The sequence below is a fragment of the Tamandua tetradactyla genome, chromosome 16 (assembly GCF_023851605.1).
Source record: "Tamandua tetradactyla isolate mTamTet1 chromosome 16, mTamTet1.pri, whole genome shotgun sequence".
Lineage (NCBI taxonomy): Eukaryota > Metazoa > Chordata > Mammalia > Pilosa > Myrmecophagidae > Tamandua > Tamandua tetradactyla.
In genome coordinates this window covers 81,848,426-81,867,476 of record NC_135342.1, presented here as the reverse complement: position 1 = coordinate 81,867,476, position 19,051 = coordinate 81,848,426, and the positions used below count along the sequence as shown (strand labels likewise).

General features: G+C 43.1%; 1 protein-coding gene across 2 annotated transcripts in view; it reads left to right on the top strand.

Annotated features, from left to right (window-relative positions):
* Window positions 1-19,051, top strand: part of ZCCHC14 (zinc finger CCHC-type containing 14) — a 106,966-nt gene that overhangs the window by 62,151 nt on the left and 25,764 nt on the right. For both annotated transcript variants that reach the window (XM_077133244.1, XM_077133243.1), the window contains exon 3: window positions 8,206-8,279. In XM_077133244.1, coding sequence (XP_076989359.1) covers window positions 8,206-8,279 — 74 coding nt within the window. The remainder of the gene's footprint in view (window positions 1-8,205; window positions 8,280-19,051) is intronic.

The following is a 19,051-nucleotide window of genomic DNA, read 5'->3' as shown; positions in this document are numbered from 1 at the left end:
TAAGACAGAAGCAGCATGTGGTTTCACTGAGTAAAAGTAGGGAGGTATCAACCTATACATGAAATGTTTTCTTTGTTTTGCCTGGAAGGAAATAGGCATCCTTATTTTTTAAAGTAATTTCTTCCTGTAATGTGCTATTTTAAGCTTAAATATTCTAAACCATATAGGTCCTCGTATCTCCCAAGACGCACATTTACTTAATTTGAGAGTCTTACAGAGAATAATGCTTCCTGAGGGACAGTCCCTCTTCCTCCCCAGACTGTAACCTCCCCCAGAGCAGAGCCCATCTGTTGGGTCCTCTACCAGCCCCAGAACCCAGAGAGTGGCCGCAGACAGAGCAGGATCTGGTGGGTGGTGGGTTCTGAGCAGGGATCAGCAAGCTTTTCTTTGCAGAGACCCAGATGGTGAATGTTTTTGGCCCTGGGAACCACGTGGTCCTGTCGCAACTGCTCAACTCTGTTGTATAGAGCAGAAAGCAGCCTTTGGCCATGTGGGCGTGTCCAGTAGAACCATCCACAGAAGCAGGCAGCTGTGGGCTCTGGTTTGCCAATTCCCGGGCAGCTGTGATGGCCAGAAGTGCCGCGTCTGTCCTGGCCAGTGAGGCAGCTGCCGGCCACTTGTGGCAATCAAACACTTAAAACGTGGTTCATGTCACTGAGGAACTGAAGTTTTAATTAATTGAGATTTAAATAATCACATGTGGTTAGTGGCTATGATTCTGGACAGTGCATGTTTAGAAACTTCCCCAAAGTGTATTCCTCAGAGCAGGACTGCCTTAGCTTGCCAGGGCTGCTGAGACAAAATCCACAGAATGGTGGCTTAAGCAACAGGAATTTATTGGCTATTTTATTTTATTTTATTTTTTTTTAAATACCAAAAAATACCAAATGCAAACATTCATAACTTTTGATCATTCCGTTGTACATATATAATCAGTAATTCACAGTATCATCACATAGTTGCATATTCGTCATCATGATCTTTTCTTGGAACATTTGCATCTATTCAGAAAAAGAAATAAAAAAAAAAAACAGAAAAAAAATTCATACATACCATAACCCCCACCCCTCCCCCTCGCTGATCACGAACATTTCAGTCTAAATTTATTTTAACATTTGTTCCCCCTATTATTCATCTTTATTCCATATGTTTTACTCGTCTGTTGATAAGGTAGATAAAAGGAGCATCAGACACAAGGTTTTCACAATCACAGTCACATTGTGAAAGCTATTCTCATATTTTTGACACTACAAGTCCAAAATCAAGACGTTGGCAGGTCGTGCTTTCTCCAGCGTCTGCTGCCTCCTGGGGATAGGGCCCAGCAGTCCCCGTCACATGCAGTCTCTCTTTGGGGTCCAAATTTTGGCTTTTACTTCCATGTCCATTTGCTTATGAGGCCTTGAGCCATAATGAATTAAGGCCTCTCATTCAATGCATTACATCCTCATAACATCTCAGAGGTCCTGTTGGTGAATGGGTTCACACCCACAGGAAGATGCTACCTCAGGCTAGAGCAGGGAGTTCTGTTGCCAGTAGACTTGGAAATCTTGTGAATGAAGAATGGATTTACTCATTGCAAGTCCTGTCAGAGCCTTTGTATGCTTTGATGTGCTTTGACCAACTATGAGGAGGAGTGTTTCTCACATCTTTTCCCCAAAACTTTTTTTTTTTTTTTTTACGTGGGTAGGCACCGGGAATCGAACCCAGGTCCTCGGGCATGGCAGGCAAGCACTCTTACCTGCTGAGCCACCGTGGCCCACCCCCACCCCCCAAACTTTTTGACCATGAAACTATTTCGGGGGCAGCCCTGAGCATTTTGCGGAACTCGTGTTCTTGGAAGGAGTTTTTCGAAAACATTGGTACCGTGGTCCAGAAGATTGTTTGGGCATCTGTGGTGGGTTTAACGTTAGTTTTGATGAGTTCTGTTGAATATTTCACATTGGACAGAGGAAGGTTTTTAAAGACAAGTAGAAATTCCCGTAGTTCACCACCTCCTGACCTCTGGAAAGGGTGAAAGGTGACTGAGGAGGATTTACAGAATGTCTGCATGTTACCACCTTCCCGCCCTGGTACTGCCTTCCCGGTTATCCTTAGAGGTGGTTGTACCTGTGAGAAGTGGAGCAGCGTGCAGAATCAGTCGGCTGTGTTGAGAACTCGAGAAGCAGCAGCCATCGCTATCAGAGGTAGGATGTCCATACCTTAGTGTGGTTTGGGAGTTGGGGGCCACGTCATGTTTGGTAAGTAGCTCTTTACTTTTGAGTGAATATTTGGGCTCATTTAGAAATAATGCTTAAAAACTTAGTTGTGTCATTTTATTTTTAAGGAGCTAGAAATATGCATCTGCGTAGGTGGGAGGGGAATCTGAAGAGATTGATGACTTGAGCTCTGTAACGGCAGCTTATCTTTTTTTTTGCCCTCATTTTTGGGAGGATTGTGGAAGTGGTGTCAGAAGGCTAGTGCTTGGGGAAAGCACAGGACTACAAAATGAATACTTAACAGCCTAGCTGATTTTTAGAAACAAAAGCCTAGGACACAGTTACAACTTTGTTCCTTAGGGAACTGGGTGTGGTCGAGGCATGGCTGCAGAAGCTTGAAGCTGAGACTGTCTGCAGCCAGGGAACCGTGGGGTCAAGCCCGAGGTGACCAGGGAAAGGAAGAAGGGATTGTCTGAAAGGTGGTAGTGGATGCACCGAGAATTGTGCCTGTGGCTTCATTCCAGAAAGTGAGGCAAGCGAAGAAGCTGGAACTGTGACCTCCCCTGGCTTCTTGGAGCAGCCAGTCCTCCACTTAGGACATGCAGGGACAGAGGAGCAGGGGGGAAAGGCGATGTTGCTGGACACAGGGAGTCTGGAGATGCTTGGCCTCCAGCTCCTGGGTACACAGAGAAGTGGCACTTACTGACATCTTGCACCATTTTTACAAATAGTATACAAGCCGAGGGGCTCTTGGCCACAGGGAAGCAATTGCACCTGGGCAGGTATATTTATGTATGGTGGTTTCAGTGAGAAAATTTTCATATGATTTTAATAATTGCTTCAAAAAAACATGGCATAGACTTAACCTCTTGACAGGGCTGAAGGCACCTCTGATCTTCAGCTGAACTGTGGTGCAGCCATCCTTCAAAAACTAAATTTTGTAGTGCTGTCCCCTTCCAAATGAGGTGAAGCAAACCTTACCCCATAACCTGTTTTGAAAATACTGAATTTGCAGAGTTTTCATCTTCCTTGAACAGTTTGTACTTTGAGAGTAGAAATCTCCGGGTCTTGGACTAGAAGGCAGAGGAACGACAGGTAACTTGGCGCAGGCCAGTGGGGTGCAGGAGTGTAGGGCAGCCAAGTGGGGAGCCTGCTGGGCCGGGGCACCTGCCTGGCCGAGATGAGGTGCCCGTGCTCTCCTGCGGAAGGACTTTTGCTCCTGGGTCTCTGTGGACGCCTGCTGCCTCCAGGGTTGGGTCATTTCATTTCTGATCGCAACAGTTTCCACCCGAACGTGCTTCATAAGCATTTAGCTCCTCCACTACCACCACTGTCCCCACAAGGGAGGGGAACAAAGACAAAAATCCTATTGTTGGGCTTACAGGTTTTACCCTGAGAGAGGGAAGCTTCTGAACCCTTTCCAAGTGCTATACCAGAACCAGGAGTTGGTTTTTAAAGTTTGCCTTTTTAATGATTAATTTTACTCTCAGACCTTTCAAAAATGATGATTTTCCCTTTGTGAGATCGTTTTCCTTGTGAGTATGTCACATAGTAGGGGAAGGTTTGGATTTGCCTGTCCTGGCTGCAAGACAAGCCCACTTTGGCATGTGTTTTGAGTCAGGGATGCACAATAAAGTAATCTTTAAAAAGAAAAATACTTTCTCTTCTTTCCCTCAGCACAGGTCACAAGTAGCATTTTGACAGATATAAAATATTTTCAGTCTGCATTATATCACAGTACAGTAATCCAGTAATCCTTTTTTTTTGTCATCCACTCCAAGAGCTTCTGTACCCATGACTGCAGACCCAGGTGGGGTTGGTGTGCGGATTCGTTTCCTGCCACATACAGGGAGGAGACACTCCGGTCTTCTGGAAGGGGCTGGAGTACATGCCCCCCAGGGAACCAGGCCTGGCTGATGGCCTGGCCAGGGCTGGCTGCCCCCTCCCTGCCTTCAGATCGTGGTTGAATCCATTCCTGGACTTGGAGTTGAATATGCACTGACCCTACTGTGGTTTGGGGATGCTAGTGTTACAGGATGATGCTTTTAATAAGGTTGTCTTCTCTCTGTCCCTCTCCTTTTCCTACAGGGTGCTCCCAGGGTATCCGCTGTCACCCACCAGGCACAGGTGGGACCCTTGAGGGTCTTGCTCAGGGGTTGATGTCCCCGTGAGGACGACCCCACGCAGCTCCACACTGAGCTGGGGGCTGCTGCCTTCGCTCAGCTCTGCTGCAGGCTAGTGGGCGCTCTGGGGGAATCCGAAAAAAATGCCATGACTAGAAATTTACTGTTTCAGCTAACCCATTAAAAAAAGGTTTTGCTTTTTGTAGGTGCTGAGGGAAATGTGGGGAAACAACAATTTAGGAGAAATAGCTTTATTTAAAAAAATGCGTGTACTTCAAAGCATAGTGACAGTAATTACTAGGAAAAAATAGTTTGACTCTTCACTACACATATGAAATTCAACATAAACTTCCTTGCTGGGGAAATCACATGTCACATATCAAAATATGAAGCTATCAAATAGCATTGGTCACTTTTGGAAGTCCACAAAGGATATTTTTTCTTGAAAGCATGAAAACTACACCTTGTACTATATAAAGCTTAACTCAGAATTAATCACAGACCTAAATGTAAGCGCTAAAACCATAAGACTTTTAGAAGAAAACGTAAGAGAAAAGTCTTTAAGACCTTGGGTCAGGCAGGGATTTTTTAAAACGCATAAATTATGAACATAAAAAGGAAACACACTTCATCAAAATATATAATATCTCCTCTTTCAAAATAATTGCAGGCCTTATCTGCGAAGGACCTATACATGCTACATATATCCAGCATATATAAAAAACTTTACAACTCACTAATTAAGAAACACAGCTAAAAAAAAAATGGGCTGACGATTCAAACAAGTATGTCACTGAGGATGATTTACAGATGGCAAATAAGCACATGAAAAGATGCTCAACATTGTTAGTCAGTAGGAAAATTAAGATTAAAACCATACTGATACACCCAAAAGAATTGAAAACAGGGACTTGAACAAATATTTGTGTGCCAGTTTTCATAGCGACATTATTCACAATTCCCAAAAATGGAAGTGACCCCAGTGTCCGTCAGCAGTTGAGCGATGCACGCGATGCACTGTGTCTGTGCAGCAGAATATTACTCAGCCATAGAAAGAAGTGCAGTTCTGATTTATGCAGCAACATGGATGAATCTTGTAGACATCATTTTGAGTGAGATGAAACAGACAAAAGGACAAACGTTGTATGAACTCACTGATATGGAATAATTAAAATAAGCAAATTCATGGAGTCGGAAGTTAGAGTGCAACCAGGGGTTGGGGAGTGGGTGGGGAAGGGGGCTTGAGGCTTCACTGGTGCTGTCTTACTGGTTGGGGTGATGGCAAGTCTGGCTGCTGGAGGTGGTGGTGGCAGCCCAGCATGGGAGAGTGTGCTCGGCTCATGGAGTGAGGGTTGCGGGGGCTGTGAAATGGGAAAATTTTGGTTGGATATAGGTTACGAAAATTAAAAAAAAATTAAAACCAGTAGAACTGTACAACACAGTGAATCCTAAGGTAATCTTTGACCTACAGTTAATGGTGTAATTATAATAATAATGTTTCATCAACTGTAATAAAGTTACCACACTAATGCAGAGTGTAAGTATTAGGGAAAATGGTGTTGGGGATGTTATATGGGAATTCTGTGCCTTCTGCATGACTTTTCTGTAAACCTACAATTTCTAATTAAAAAAAAAACCTCTTAATTAAAATCATACTGAGATGCCACTGTATACCTACTAGAATGGCTAAAATGCAAAACCAACAGGAAATGACCAAGTCCCAGCAAGCCAACAGAGCTACTGGAACTCTCCTACACTGCTGGTGGGATACCGAGTGGTACAGCCTGTTTGGAAAACAGTTCATGAAAAAAACGGTAGGGAAATAGAGGTGTTGGGAGCAGTTGGCTCTGTTCCCTCTGGTCCTCTCAAGGAAAGAGAAAAAGAAAACCCCGAGTTTCCGTTGCCTTCCTGTAGGCACTGGGTAGTTTGTGCTGTATGTCTTCAGGGAATTCTTAAATCGTTTCCCACGAGACTGTGATTTAGCCAGCAGACTGTCCTTTCTGCCCTTTGGCCGATGGGCCCAAGTGATCCTCTGGCTGTGCCCAGTTTCGAGAGTGTAGGGGAGCACAAATCCGCCCAGATCTTGCAGCCGAAATAGGTCCAGGGCCTGGTGAGCGGCCCAAGAAGCTGCCCGCTGTCTGCTCTGTGGCACTGGCCCAGCTGCTGCAGTGCCTGAGGCCACTGGCAAGGGGGTCGGAGGTCAGCACAGTCCTCTCCTGTGAAGGACCTGGCTCAGCATTTGTGCGCATTGCTTTCCTTCCGTCCCTTCTCTTAAACCTAGTCACGGCTGCAAGGGAGTGTGGAAATGCCCTGCATAGCAAACTTTTCTGCTGTTAGAGAAAAAGGGTTCTGGGGCAGTCAGTCCTTTCTGCTGCTGTCTCCTTGTTTGATGCAGGTCCTCTTTGTGTTGGCATGTGGTACCTGGCGCATAGCTGCTCGGACACATGGCATGGGTTGTGGGAGTGCTCCTTCCGTCAGTATTGCCATCCCCCTCTTATATTTTGAAAACATGGGTTCCTGTAAGCATCTTTGTATCTCGTGTCGTTCACTAGCAAGGGCACTGTTGACAGATGCAGTCAGGAGGTGGAGCTCAGGAGTGGCCCTGCCCCAGCATCTCAAGGGCTTGCTGTGGCACGTCCCCTGCACTGAGCGCCAGGACAGGTGGGGTGCCTTCCAGGCAGGAGGCACTGCGCCCTCTTCTAGAGGGGCTCCCGGCATGGCCAGGATGGGTGGCACACCCAGTACCAGGCAGGAGAGCCTCATGGCTAGAGCGCCCAGGAGGAGGTCCTCCTCTCAGAAGCCGCGCTCTGTCTCCTGTTGGAAGAGCCTGCGGAAGGGACGCCCCACTGTGGAGAGGTGTCTTTCTGTTGCCAAAAATCCCTTTTAAGCGCCTGATCAATGAGTGTGATTCTGGCTCATTTTCCATAGTTAGCTTTAAATTTAAATAAATTGGGTAATGTCTTTTCGATTTTATGCTCTCTGTTTTCCTTTTGGTGATCTTCTAAAGATTTAAGATACCGGTTAGCTTAAGGTTGCCTGGAATAAATTGTGGGTTTTGGTAGATGTGAGTTGAGTTTCATGTCAAGCTTGTTTTCCATAGATCTGTAGTTTGTAGTGGGTTCTGCAGGCCTGTGTGCAGAGCTTGTGCACGTGTCGGCATGGGGGGAGAGCCGAGAGGGGAAGGGGGGTGGGGGTGTTTCGTACACAACCAGAGAAACAGGGAGGGCGTTCAGAGGCCAAGCACACCTCGAAGCCATGTGCAGTTCCCATCCTTGAAACCAGTGTGTTTATCAGTTGTGCTGACTTTTTGTCATATCGTCTTCTTAAAACTGGTGCTAGTTGTTGTTGTTTTGTGACTGCCCCTCCCTTAGAGGCAGATTAGGAATCTCGGTTGGTGTCCTGATCCTAGAAAGGAGAGAATATGTTTTGATCGCCAGACAGGAGCCTCTGCCGGGCCCCTGTGCACGCTGACAGGTGAGATCTGCGACCGTCACAGCTGCAGAGCTGGGCGGCAGGTGTCACGAGTCAGCACCTTTGTCGTCCCAAGGGCTCGCCTCGGCGCTCTGCACAGGTCCGCAGCTGCCAGCCGGGGTGGTGCACACGGCACACTGGGAAACCGGTGCCCATACCCCAGCACTGTTGTCTTCTCTGCTTTCTCTACAACGCACTACTGTTTTTGCATGTTTTACTTTAAATGTACCTACCGTTCCTGAATGTTACGGCTTTGTCCTAAGTTTCTGATTCTAGATGAGTGTGTTCCAGAAGACTGTACGGCACTGGGTGTTGGAAATCTTGTTTTGAAATTGCTAAAATATCAAATGCTAAATGATAATATATACTTCAAGGTTTTATTTCATTTTTATAATTTTGTTTTTCTACTTTTACAGTGAGTGTTGAAAAGATAGACCTGAAGGGATTATCACACAAAAAAAATGAAAGAAATGTTGAATGTTCCTTTGAGGTAAGATGCTAAGGTTTTGTTTTTTTTTGTTTTTGTTTTTTTCTCTCCCTCTCTCTCTTCAAAGGGATAGGAAGAAAATTCTCACAAATAGGTATCTTCACTTCACAGATGTGCTCTTTGGTAAAGCACTGTGCCACTGTCGTGGGCTGGAGGAACGACGGGGTCCTGCTGGGGGCCAACTCCACGTGTCGGGGCCTTGCCCCCCAGCCCCTCGCAGTGTCTGCTGCAGGGGGAGACCTTTGTGGGCTGTTCCAGAGCTGCCAGTTCAGCTCTGTCTCTTGTGAGCTGTATGGTGTAGGACAGTGGCTCAACTTGATTTTTTAATGCATACCTCATAGGATTTGGGGGGACTCAGATGAGACAGCTCATGCATGTCCTGTAGCACAGGGTCTGGAATGTGGTAAATGCCCAAAATATTAGCTGTTTTTTGTGTTTTGTTTGTTTGTCTTGCTTTTTTCTTAACATAAATACTGGATGGCAGTTGACTGCCCCAGTTGCTGATAGTTAGTCTTTAAAGCTGGATAAAGTAGAGAATCATGAAAATGAAGGCACACTGTATGTAAGAATTAGAATTGGAACCTCCAATATCAGTGATTTAAACAGTATAAAAGTCATTTTTCTCTCACATCAGCGTCTACAGGGAGGTGGCCTGTGGCAGGTGTAACAGCTGTTCTTCATTAAAACCTAGAGTCCAGGCTCTCCCATTTTACTGCTTCAGCATCCTTAGGATGCAGCCTGTATCTTTGTGGTCCAAGGTAGCAGCTAGGGCTCCGGGCCTCACACTTTGTATTGCAGGCAGAAAGGTTCAGGTTGAAGGTGAATGAAAAGGTTGTTTTTTAGTTTTTTAGTTTTTTTTTTAGGAGTGTTACTGGAAGCAGCCACTAGGCAGTTCTGTTTATTTTAATCACCAGGCTTAGTTTCTTGGTCTCCCTTAGCTGCAAGAGGCTGCAAAATGCATTCTGTTTGGCCATGTTTTTAGGTTATGGTCAGGGGGATCTGTTACTTGACCATCTGTTGTGTTGAATCCTTTTTTGATCATGTGTGTTATTGAATAATGAAAATTTGTTTCCAGAATTGGCGGGGAATTATCTGGTTAATATCTATTCTAATTTGTATTCTATATGCAATTTACAAATTTTTCAGAGAATGTAGCCACATCAGAAAACTTTAGATTTGCCTCCAAAGTATAAAATATTTATTTGATTTGGGGGACATTGTATTGTGAGAATCAGCTATTGTGCCATAGATGTGTTTGTTCCGAATAGGAAAGAGACCAGGTTAGCGTGGGTATTGGGCCAGACGGCCTTGCTGTCGGAGCTTGTGGATGGGGACAGCCAGGTCTCAGGGCCTTTTGGAATCCCATGAATTCTTTCTGTGGAAGAATGCTGGGGGTCTGCCACCTGGGACCCTGAGTGCATTGTGGCCTCCGTGCAGCTCTCCTGTTGGGCTGCTTTGCTGTCCTCCTCTGTCTTTCCCAGCCAGCTTCCTCAGAGAGACAGAGGCCTGTCTGGAGTCAGTCTGTCAGACCCCAGTAGGGACTGTGTACCTGGGAAAGCGTTGGGCCTCAAGCCCTTACCAGACTGACCAGCTTCACTTACATCTGTGTGGTGAATAGTGGGTGCTAATTTGACCCGATTCTTGGTCCAGTTATTTTTGGCAAGGGAATCAGGGTCATACATAGTGAGATGTGGTATATTAATACAGCATGTCTGCCTGCAGCTACTTTTGAAGAAATGAGCTTTGGCAGAATAGATGCTTGCCATTTCACGGCCCGAAAGGAGTTAGGCCCAAGATGGGGGAGGAGCAGCCAGCCAGCAGGGACAAGACAGTTCGGCAGGCAGGCTGGCAGGCATGGGGCCCAGCACTCTGTACTCGGAAAGCCCTGGGCCTCCGGGCTGAGAGGAGCTCTGGGCTGGCTGCATTGCCTGGTGTCCACACTGATAACTTCGTGAAGGGTTGGGTGTTTAGTTAAGACATTTTCTCCCCGAACAGTTACCCTGACATGTTTTGGTAGTTAAAGGAGAAAGTTTCCATTATCTGGGGAGCTGACTTTTCATGATGTGGTCTTTGACAAGCCGTGTATTTAGGAGATGAATAATCCTTCCCTACCTGCAGCCCAACTACTTTTCCTTTTGGAGCACTAACTTGGTATGCCCTGAGACTCTTGTGCCAAAACTGAATTTGCTGAGTGTAATCCAAGGTACAAAGGAAGGTCAACATCAACATCTTCTATTAAATCTTTCTTATTATTTACAAGACATGCTCTTCATTGGCTTGGCTTGATTATGTGATTTTTTAGGTCATTGCTGGTAACTTGTGCCCTTCTCCTCTAAAATAAGTAGCTGCTTGTAGGAGACTGATGGTACATTATTTGTGTATCTAGGACTTTGGTCTCCTTTCATGTAAGAAAAGTAAAACCTTGTGATTATATAGCTTCTCTCAGTTGACAGTGATCATTTGTTGCTAGTGCTTGTCAAGATAAGTCTGTAAAAAAAGGAAAACTGAAGGAGCAGAAGAAGCTTGGTGGATCTTTAAACACAGTCTTTCGCATGTTAAATGCTCCCTCACATCCTCTTCTAGCCACTACTGTATTTTCTTCCTCCTACCTGTTGCCACATTTTTCAAGATGGTTGTCTAAAGTTGCTCTCTCCATTCCCTCCCCTCCCACTTTTTCAACCCAAACCATTCAGGTTTTCTTTCTGTCCATCTACCCAAATCACTCTCATTAAAGCCACGTATAGGTTGTTGTGTCACTAAATCTGCTGAGTAGTTTTCAGTCCTCAATCTCTGACATTGCTGAGCACTCCTTTCTCATGGAAATTCTTTCTCCTGTTGACATCTATGACACCAGGCTCTCCTGTTTTCCTCACTTTTTTTTGCCTGTTTTCTTTCATCTTCTTTTTTCAGGCTCGTTCTCCTTTACTTGGTCCTCAGTTGCTATAATTCCTCAAGAATTTCTGTTTTTTATCATGATCATTTCACATATGCAGGAAAAAGCATTTGGCAGAATTCAACATTCATTCAGGATAAAAACTCTGAACAGACCAGAAAGAAAAGGGAACTTCTTCATCTGAATAAAGGAATCTACAAAGAACATCACTTAATGGTGAAAGATTTAAGTTTGGGAACAAGGCAGAGGCAACTGTCCTCACCATTTTTGTTCATCAGATTTGAGGTCTTAGCCACTGCAGTAAGGGAATAAAAAATAAAAGGCATATAGGTTGGGAAGGAAGATATTAATGTAGAAAATCTCCAAAAAGGTACAGAAAGCTATTTATTTAAGCCAATAGATTAGTTTAGCTGCACCACAGAATACAAGGTCTATAGAGAATAATCAGTTGTATTTCTTTATACTAGTAGGAAACAACTGAAAAAACCTAAAATATGAAATAAGATATAAATCTAACAGAATGTATATAATTTCATTATGCTTGTGACCATATAAAACACTAATAAAATCAAAGGAAACCAAATAAATGGAAAAATATATACCACGTTCATGGGTTGGATGACTCAATATTGTTAAGATATCACATCTCCCCAAATTGAACTATCTATTTAAAGCAATCTTAATAAAAATCCAGTGAGATTTAGTTTGTTGTTTTAGCAGTCAATAAGTTGATTCTAAAATTTATAGGGAAGGAACTAGAGTAGCCAAAACAGTTTTTTAAAGAATGAAAAAGTTGGAAGACACACTACCTAATTTCAAAACTTTTTACAAAACTGCAGTAACCAAGACACTGCAGGGGTGAAAAGGTAGATACAAGAGACTGCTGGAACAGAAGCAGAGAGTAGGGAATGAGATTCACACACAAATGATTCATTTACAAAGGTACAAAGGCAGTTTAATGAAGGAAGAGTGGTCTTTTCAACAGCTCGCTCTGGAACCACCAAACATCCATATGTAAAACAGTGAGCTGGGACCTAAGCCTCACCTCTTATACAAAAATTCACTCAAAGCGGATCATAGCTCTAACTGTAGAATCTAAAACTTTGTGATCTTGAACGAGAGAAAGATTTTTTTAGATATAGTACCGAAGGCATGATCCATAAAGGACAACATTAATAATTTAGACTTAACAAAATTAAAAAACCATTTGCTCTTCAAAAGGCACTGAGAGCATGAAAAGAGAAGTGTTAGCCTTGGAGAAAATATTTGCAAAATGCGTGGCTGATAAAAAAGACTTGGATTCAAAATATATAAGTAGCTCTCAAAACTCAACAGTAAGGGGGGAAAAACTAATTTAAAAAAATGGGCAAAAACTTAAATAGATACTTTACCCAGGGTGATATATGGATGGCAGATACGCACATGAAAAGAGACTCACCTCACTACTAACTGGGGAAATACAAATTAAAATCACAATGTGTAATTATTGCATGTCGTTCAGAATGACTTAAAATTAAGAAAGACTGACCATACCTAGTGTTGATGGGCACACTGTTAATGGGAATGTAAAATGGAACAATTACTTTGGAAAACAATTTGGCAGTTTCTTTAAAAATTAGACATACCCCTATCATAAGAACCAACAGTTCTATCCATAGGTAAAAGAGAAAGAAAAGTACATGTCCATACAGAGACTTCGCATGAATAGTGATACATTTGACTTTATATGTAACAGCCCAACCCTGGAAACCACCCAGCGTCCACTGCCTCAGGGCCCATCAGCAGGTGGCATTGTGTCCATACTGCAGAACACTACCTAGCCGTACAAGGGCAGGAACTGCTGATAGAAGCATCTCAAGATAACTGTATTGGGTCAGAGACACCAGATCCCTATTATGTAAATGATTTGTGTAAATTATCCTATTTACAGAAAATTTCAGAAAACGCAGTGATGGAAAGCAGATCAGTAGTTTCCTGGGGCTGGTGGGATGGATTGCCAAGGGGCACCAGGAAACTTTGGGGATAGATGGACTTCCATTAATATTGATTGGGTGTTGGTTTCACAGGTATATACATATGTAGAAACTTGTCAAATTGTAAACTTTAAATATGTGCAGTTCATAGTTTTGGAGTTATACCTCAATAAAACTTTTTAAAAAAATTACTAGAGCCAGCTCGGCCTAACAGACACTTACAGGCCACTTCACTCCTGTGATGCACATAGCGCACGTTCTTCTCAAGTACACGTGGCTCAGTCTCTGGATAAACCGTATGTTAGATCACAGTGGAAGTCTCAGGAAGTTTAAAAATACTGAAATCATTCAGTGTATCTTCTCCAATAACAGTGGAATGAAACTAGAACTTAGTATTGGAGGGAGAAACGGAAAATTCACAAATATGTGGAAATTAACAGTGTACTCTTAATCAACCAGTGGGTCAAAGAAGAAATCATAAAAGTTGTTATTAAATATCTGGAGTCTAATGAAAATGAAAATGCAGCATACCGTAACTTACGAGATGCAGCAGAGGCAGTGCTGAGAGGGAAATTTATAGCTCTAAATGCTTATATGAAAAAGAAATATCTCAATTCAGAGACCTAACTCAAAACTAGAGGATCTCGAAAAAGAACAAACTAAACCCAAAGTGAACAGAAGCAAGGAAATAAAGATTAGAGAGGGAATAAATGAAATAGAGAACGATAGAATCAACAAAACCAAAAGGTTCTTTGAGAAGATCAATAAAATTGGCAAACCTATAACTAGACTGATGAAGGAAAAAAAGAAGACATAAATGACCAAAATAAACAATAACCATCTTGAAAAAGAAGAATGAAGTTGGAAGACTCCCACTCTTCCTGATCTTAAAACTTATTACGAGGTGGCTGAGAGAGTTCAAAGAGAGTTGAGAGGCTACACTGGAGGTCACTCTTAGGCAAGCTTCAGTTAGACATTGCTACCTATCATAATTTTGCCTGGGTAAAGTATCTAAGTTTTTTGCTCAACCAAAACCCTTCCTGCCAACCCTAAAGAATACTTAGGGCATTATATAAGACTCTACAAAGGTTTCATGTACAGGATAACTTTCCAGAGACCTGCAGCCTCCAGATGGGTGTCGGGACCAGGTAAGTCCTGAAACCTGGAGGGCCAGCCTCTCCAGAACATCAACCAGTTCCATCCCCTATCCCATGTTATCGGCAGCCCCTTCCAACATGAAAATGTTAGAATGGACTTAGCCCAAATACCCCTAAATAGTGGGAGAAAAATCAAAGGTGATGGTAGAGTTATACAAAGAAGGACGAATTTAACAAATGAGCATGAGTGCTGAGTCATTATACTGATATTTCTTTTAGTCTCCAGTACCTTAGAGCAGCTAGAAATAAAAATCTAAAATTGTCAAATTGTAACCCATACCAGACTCTGAAATCTGTTGTACAAACAGTTGTTGCAATGTACTTTGAAATGTATTACTTTTATCTATATATTGTTTTTTAAAGAGAAAGAATAATGTAATAGAGAAGATAGGATTTAATAAATGAGTATGGCGCTGGATCATTATATTGGTATTTCTTTTGGTCTCTAATGTCTTGGAGCAGCTAGAAGAAAAAAACAAAAGATCTTGAAACTATAGCCTATACCCAACTTAAAGTCTGTTCTCTAACTACGTGTTAAAATGTACTTGGAAATTTGTTTTTTTGTTTAAACGTTATATTTTACAATAAAAAAATTAAAAAAAAAAAAACTTATTATGAGGCCACAGTAATCAAAACAGTGTGGTACTGGCTCAGGGACAGACCTATAGATCAATGGAACCAAATTGAGAACTCAGAAATCAACCCTCATGCTTATGGCCAACTGATTTTTCATATGGGGGCAAAGACTACTTAATTGAAAATTACAGTCTTCTCAGCAAATTTTGCTGGGAAAACCAGCTGTCCGTATGCAAAAGAATGAAGGTGCCAGTTCCACTCATCCCAGACAAGTCAATCTAAGGAGCCTTTACCCAACCCTTTGTAGCCATACATTCTGGGTCACAGGAACTCATACCTCCACTCCCATTTGTCTGCCAATAGTATCGTTAGTTAGATGGGGGAACTATCATAGATGATAAGGAACACATCCTCACTATCTGCAGATTCCCTGGAAAAAATGACTCTCCTTAGGCACTAAGTAACTCACTCCCAAGAGGAAGCTACCCAATTCTGCCAGGGCCAGCCAAGGGACAGAAGCACATCCCCTGTGTTATCTTCAGACTTTGAGTCCAGTGCTTGACTTTGCGTCCAGTGCTTGTGTCAGACTCTATGACCACCTGGCAGGAATGCCGAGAATGGTCTGGAATAAAAATTTAGGCATCATGTTTGATTCTGACAACAACACCCTAGGCCCTGTCTTTCAGCAGTGGAGCACAGATCACCCATGAATGAATTGAACCGCAGGTGACCACACCAGCCAACCAGTGGTGCATCATCTGGACCAGAAGGCCACCTTGCATTTGCTGTCTCTGGACCCTGTCAGACAGTGTTCTTCCTTTGTGGGCATAAACCCACCTTAGCCTACCCCAGTGTGTAGTTAGGACATGCACATTAGTACTGATTTGTGACCCCAGCACTCAAGCTAAAAAGTGAAAATGAGGCATATCCACTCCCAGGCTTCCAGCCTGTCACCCAGCAGAATAGAAGCACAGTCCAGTTCTTAATCTCACTCCTAGCTGCTCAGGGTTGGGGGAGCTGTAGGTACTGGAGCTGTAGAGATAACCCTTGCAGGGTAAGTCCACCATAACCTTTTCCTTAAACTATACACGAGCATTGAACGAACAGCCTCCACCTTAACCTTTTTCAATCCCACATAAATTCGTTAGTGGGTTGTCATCCTCCAAAACCAGGGAGCGGAGAAATATGTGCATTCCTGAGAGAGAATTGTTTCTATGTTCATAAAAGTTCAAAAATAACACAGAATATCAACTCCCTTAGAAACCAAGCCATCTGATTGTCTGCCAAGTCCCAAAATCTCAAATTTGATTTATTCAGGTTTCTGCCACCTGGGATAGGTGCCATTATTTTTTCCATCCTTTTCTGTTTAATCGGGATAACCACTCTAATTCTTCTTGGCTTTGTAGGTTTTCATTTTCTCTCCCTTAAAATGTGCGTTGACACAGTAATTGTGCAAGTCACAGTCCAGATCATTCACCTTTTTAAGATACCAGCAGACAACCAAGGGGTCACACCAGAACAAGAAAAATGCAAAAAACCCCATACCCTCCCAGAAGAATTGTAAGATATGATAGCCAGAGAATTCCATTCCCATTCTAGGTGGGGACAGCACCCCCTCTGTCAGTAGGAAGAAGTTACAGAAAAACTGAACTCCCTCCTTCAGCACCCCTCAAGATTAAGGGGAAGAAAAGAAGAGAGTGGGGTAGGTTAGATAGGGAAGGAGAGAAGGAGAAATGACCCTAAACCCCATAATAGAGGTTCCTTTGGCACATGCACACTTAGCGTCCATATACGTAACTCTCGATTGGCGTCTGAAAAGGACCAGTGAAAAGAACAGCTCGTCAGTCCCTTATTAGCATAGCCAGATGGAAAAGGGCTCCTCCAAATCCTTATAATACAAGGATCCCAACTTCAGAGGGCTTCTCCTGGAGAATACCCACACTCACCTCCCTTTGAGTGTGTTTTTTCCCTATGCATTGAAGCTTTTGAGCTGCACACACTAGCTAGTCCTTGAAGTCTTTGGCTGCACACACTGACCAGTCCTCAGGTTCTTTCCTGCAGCTGAGTCAAGAGCCTTCCCCACATCAATCCCTGTTTGAGGTCTTGGCTTCTCTGAGAACTCCCAGGGATCTCTGGCAGCCAGCTGAGAGTTCCCAGGCCCTCCAGCATCCAGCAGAGAACCCCTGGGGCTCTCTGGCATCAAACTTATTAAACTACTTGGCTATACCAAAAAAAAAAAAAAGGAAAGAATAAAGGTGACCTCGCCCTCACACCAAATCTAAAAATCAATTCAAAATGGATCAAAAGAGCCAGAACTATAAACCCCCTGAAAGAAAACACAGGGAAGTATCTTCAGGACCTTATGTGAAGCAGTGGTTTATTAGGCTTTTCACCAAAGCACCAGCAAAAAAAGAAAGAACAAATAGGTATATTTTAAAACTTTGGTATATCAAAGGACTTACGGAAAGGAACGACAGCCTAAACAGTGGGAGAAGATAATTTAGAAACTACATATCCAATAAGGGTTTAATATCTTGAATATGTAAAGAAATCCTACAACTCAGCAACAAAAAAAAAAACAACCTAATTTTTAAAATGGGCCAAACTAGACATGGGGTCGCCATATGATCCTACAAGCCAGTTTTTAACATATATGCTTAGAAGGACTGAGTGTGGGGAGGGAAATGGACATTTGCACACCAGTGTTTATCGTGGCAGTGTTTGCAATTTGCAATTGATGAAGGTGGCCTAAGGGTACAGCGACTTGTGGAATGGAAGGGATAACTGTGGTGTGTATACATACAACGGGCTACTGAACAGCGGCGAGAAGGAATGAAGTCGTGAGGCGTGCAACTAGGTGGATGAACCTTGAGGACAGTATGTTAAAGGAAATGTCGGAAACAAAGAGACAAGTATTATCCTGCTTCATCCATATGGATTAACTATAATATACGAACTTGGAGAATTGAAGCAAGACCATGAGTTAACAGGTTGGGGCCTATCGTAAAGGCTCCTAGAATGTACCTTACAGCAGTCACGTCTGTTCTGGAGTTGCAGCTGTTATTTCTAAATTCTGAGGTGCTGAATTATTTGTGTAAAACCTGGTTGGTCCCTGGAACTTTGGGTATCTGTATGACTCAGAGCTTGAGTTCTACAACTATGAAAGTCAGCATTACCCCATGTAGCAACTGTTAAAAAAGTTTAAAAAGGGATCAGACTTTGACTCGACGTAAGAGTGAGGGCCATCTGGGCAAGACTAAGGGAAATCAGAGTACAGGTAAAGGGTGATGTCGTCTGTATTTTAAAACTTCAACTTCTGTGTGAAACCAAAGGAAGAGATGTTTATTTGGTGCAAAATTTATTTTGTTAGAACATTATCTAATTTAACTTGTGTGGTCAGTTTATTTGAACGCGATAATTACATAAAATCTTTTTATTTTTGCCTGATCAGGCACTGGGAATTGAACCCGGGTCTTGGACAAATTACATGAAATCTTGAATAGGGAGTGAGATCTTATTGGTTTGTACAGGTTAGTGCAATGCCCCATGCATCCCAGAATAATTTGGGCAGAGAATAAAAAGGTATTTACAAAGTCCCCTTGGGGGACTCGGGAGAAAGGACGAAATACTAAACTTCCTTACCTGGGGAATTCCTGATGTTCTTGCAAGCAGTGGGGACAGCCAATTCAGTAGGCTGAGCTCTTGTTTTGGGGGCTCACCCCTATGAAACTTATTCCTGCAAAGGAAAAGCTAAGCCTACTTATAATAATGCCTAAGAGTCACCCCCAGAGAATCTCTCTTGGTGTTCAGATGTGGCCTCTCTAAGTCAACTTGACAGGTGATCTCACTGCCTTCCCCCCTACACAAGACATGACTCCCAGGGGTGTAATTTCCCTGGCAGTGTGGGACAGAAATCCTGGGATGGTCTGGGACCCAGCATCGTGGAATTCAGATTACCTTCCTAAGTCCAAAAGGGGGAAGAGAGAAATGAGAGAAAATAAAGCTTCAGTGGCTGAAAGATTTCAGAGTCGACAGGCTATTCTAGACGGTATTCTTATGCATTATATGGGTATCCCTTTTTAGTTTATGGTGCTTTGGAGTGGCTGGAGGGAAGTACCCGAAACTTCCAGTAGCCTTGATTCTTGAAGATGATTATGTAACTGTAGCTTTTACACT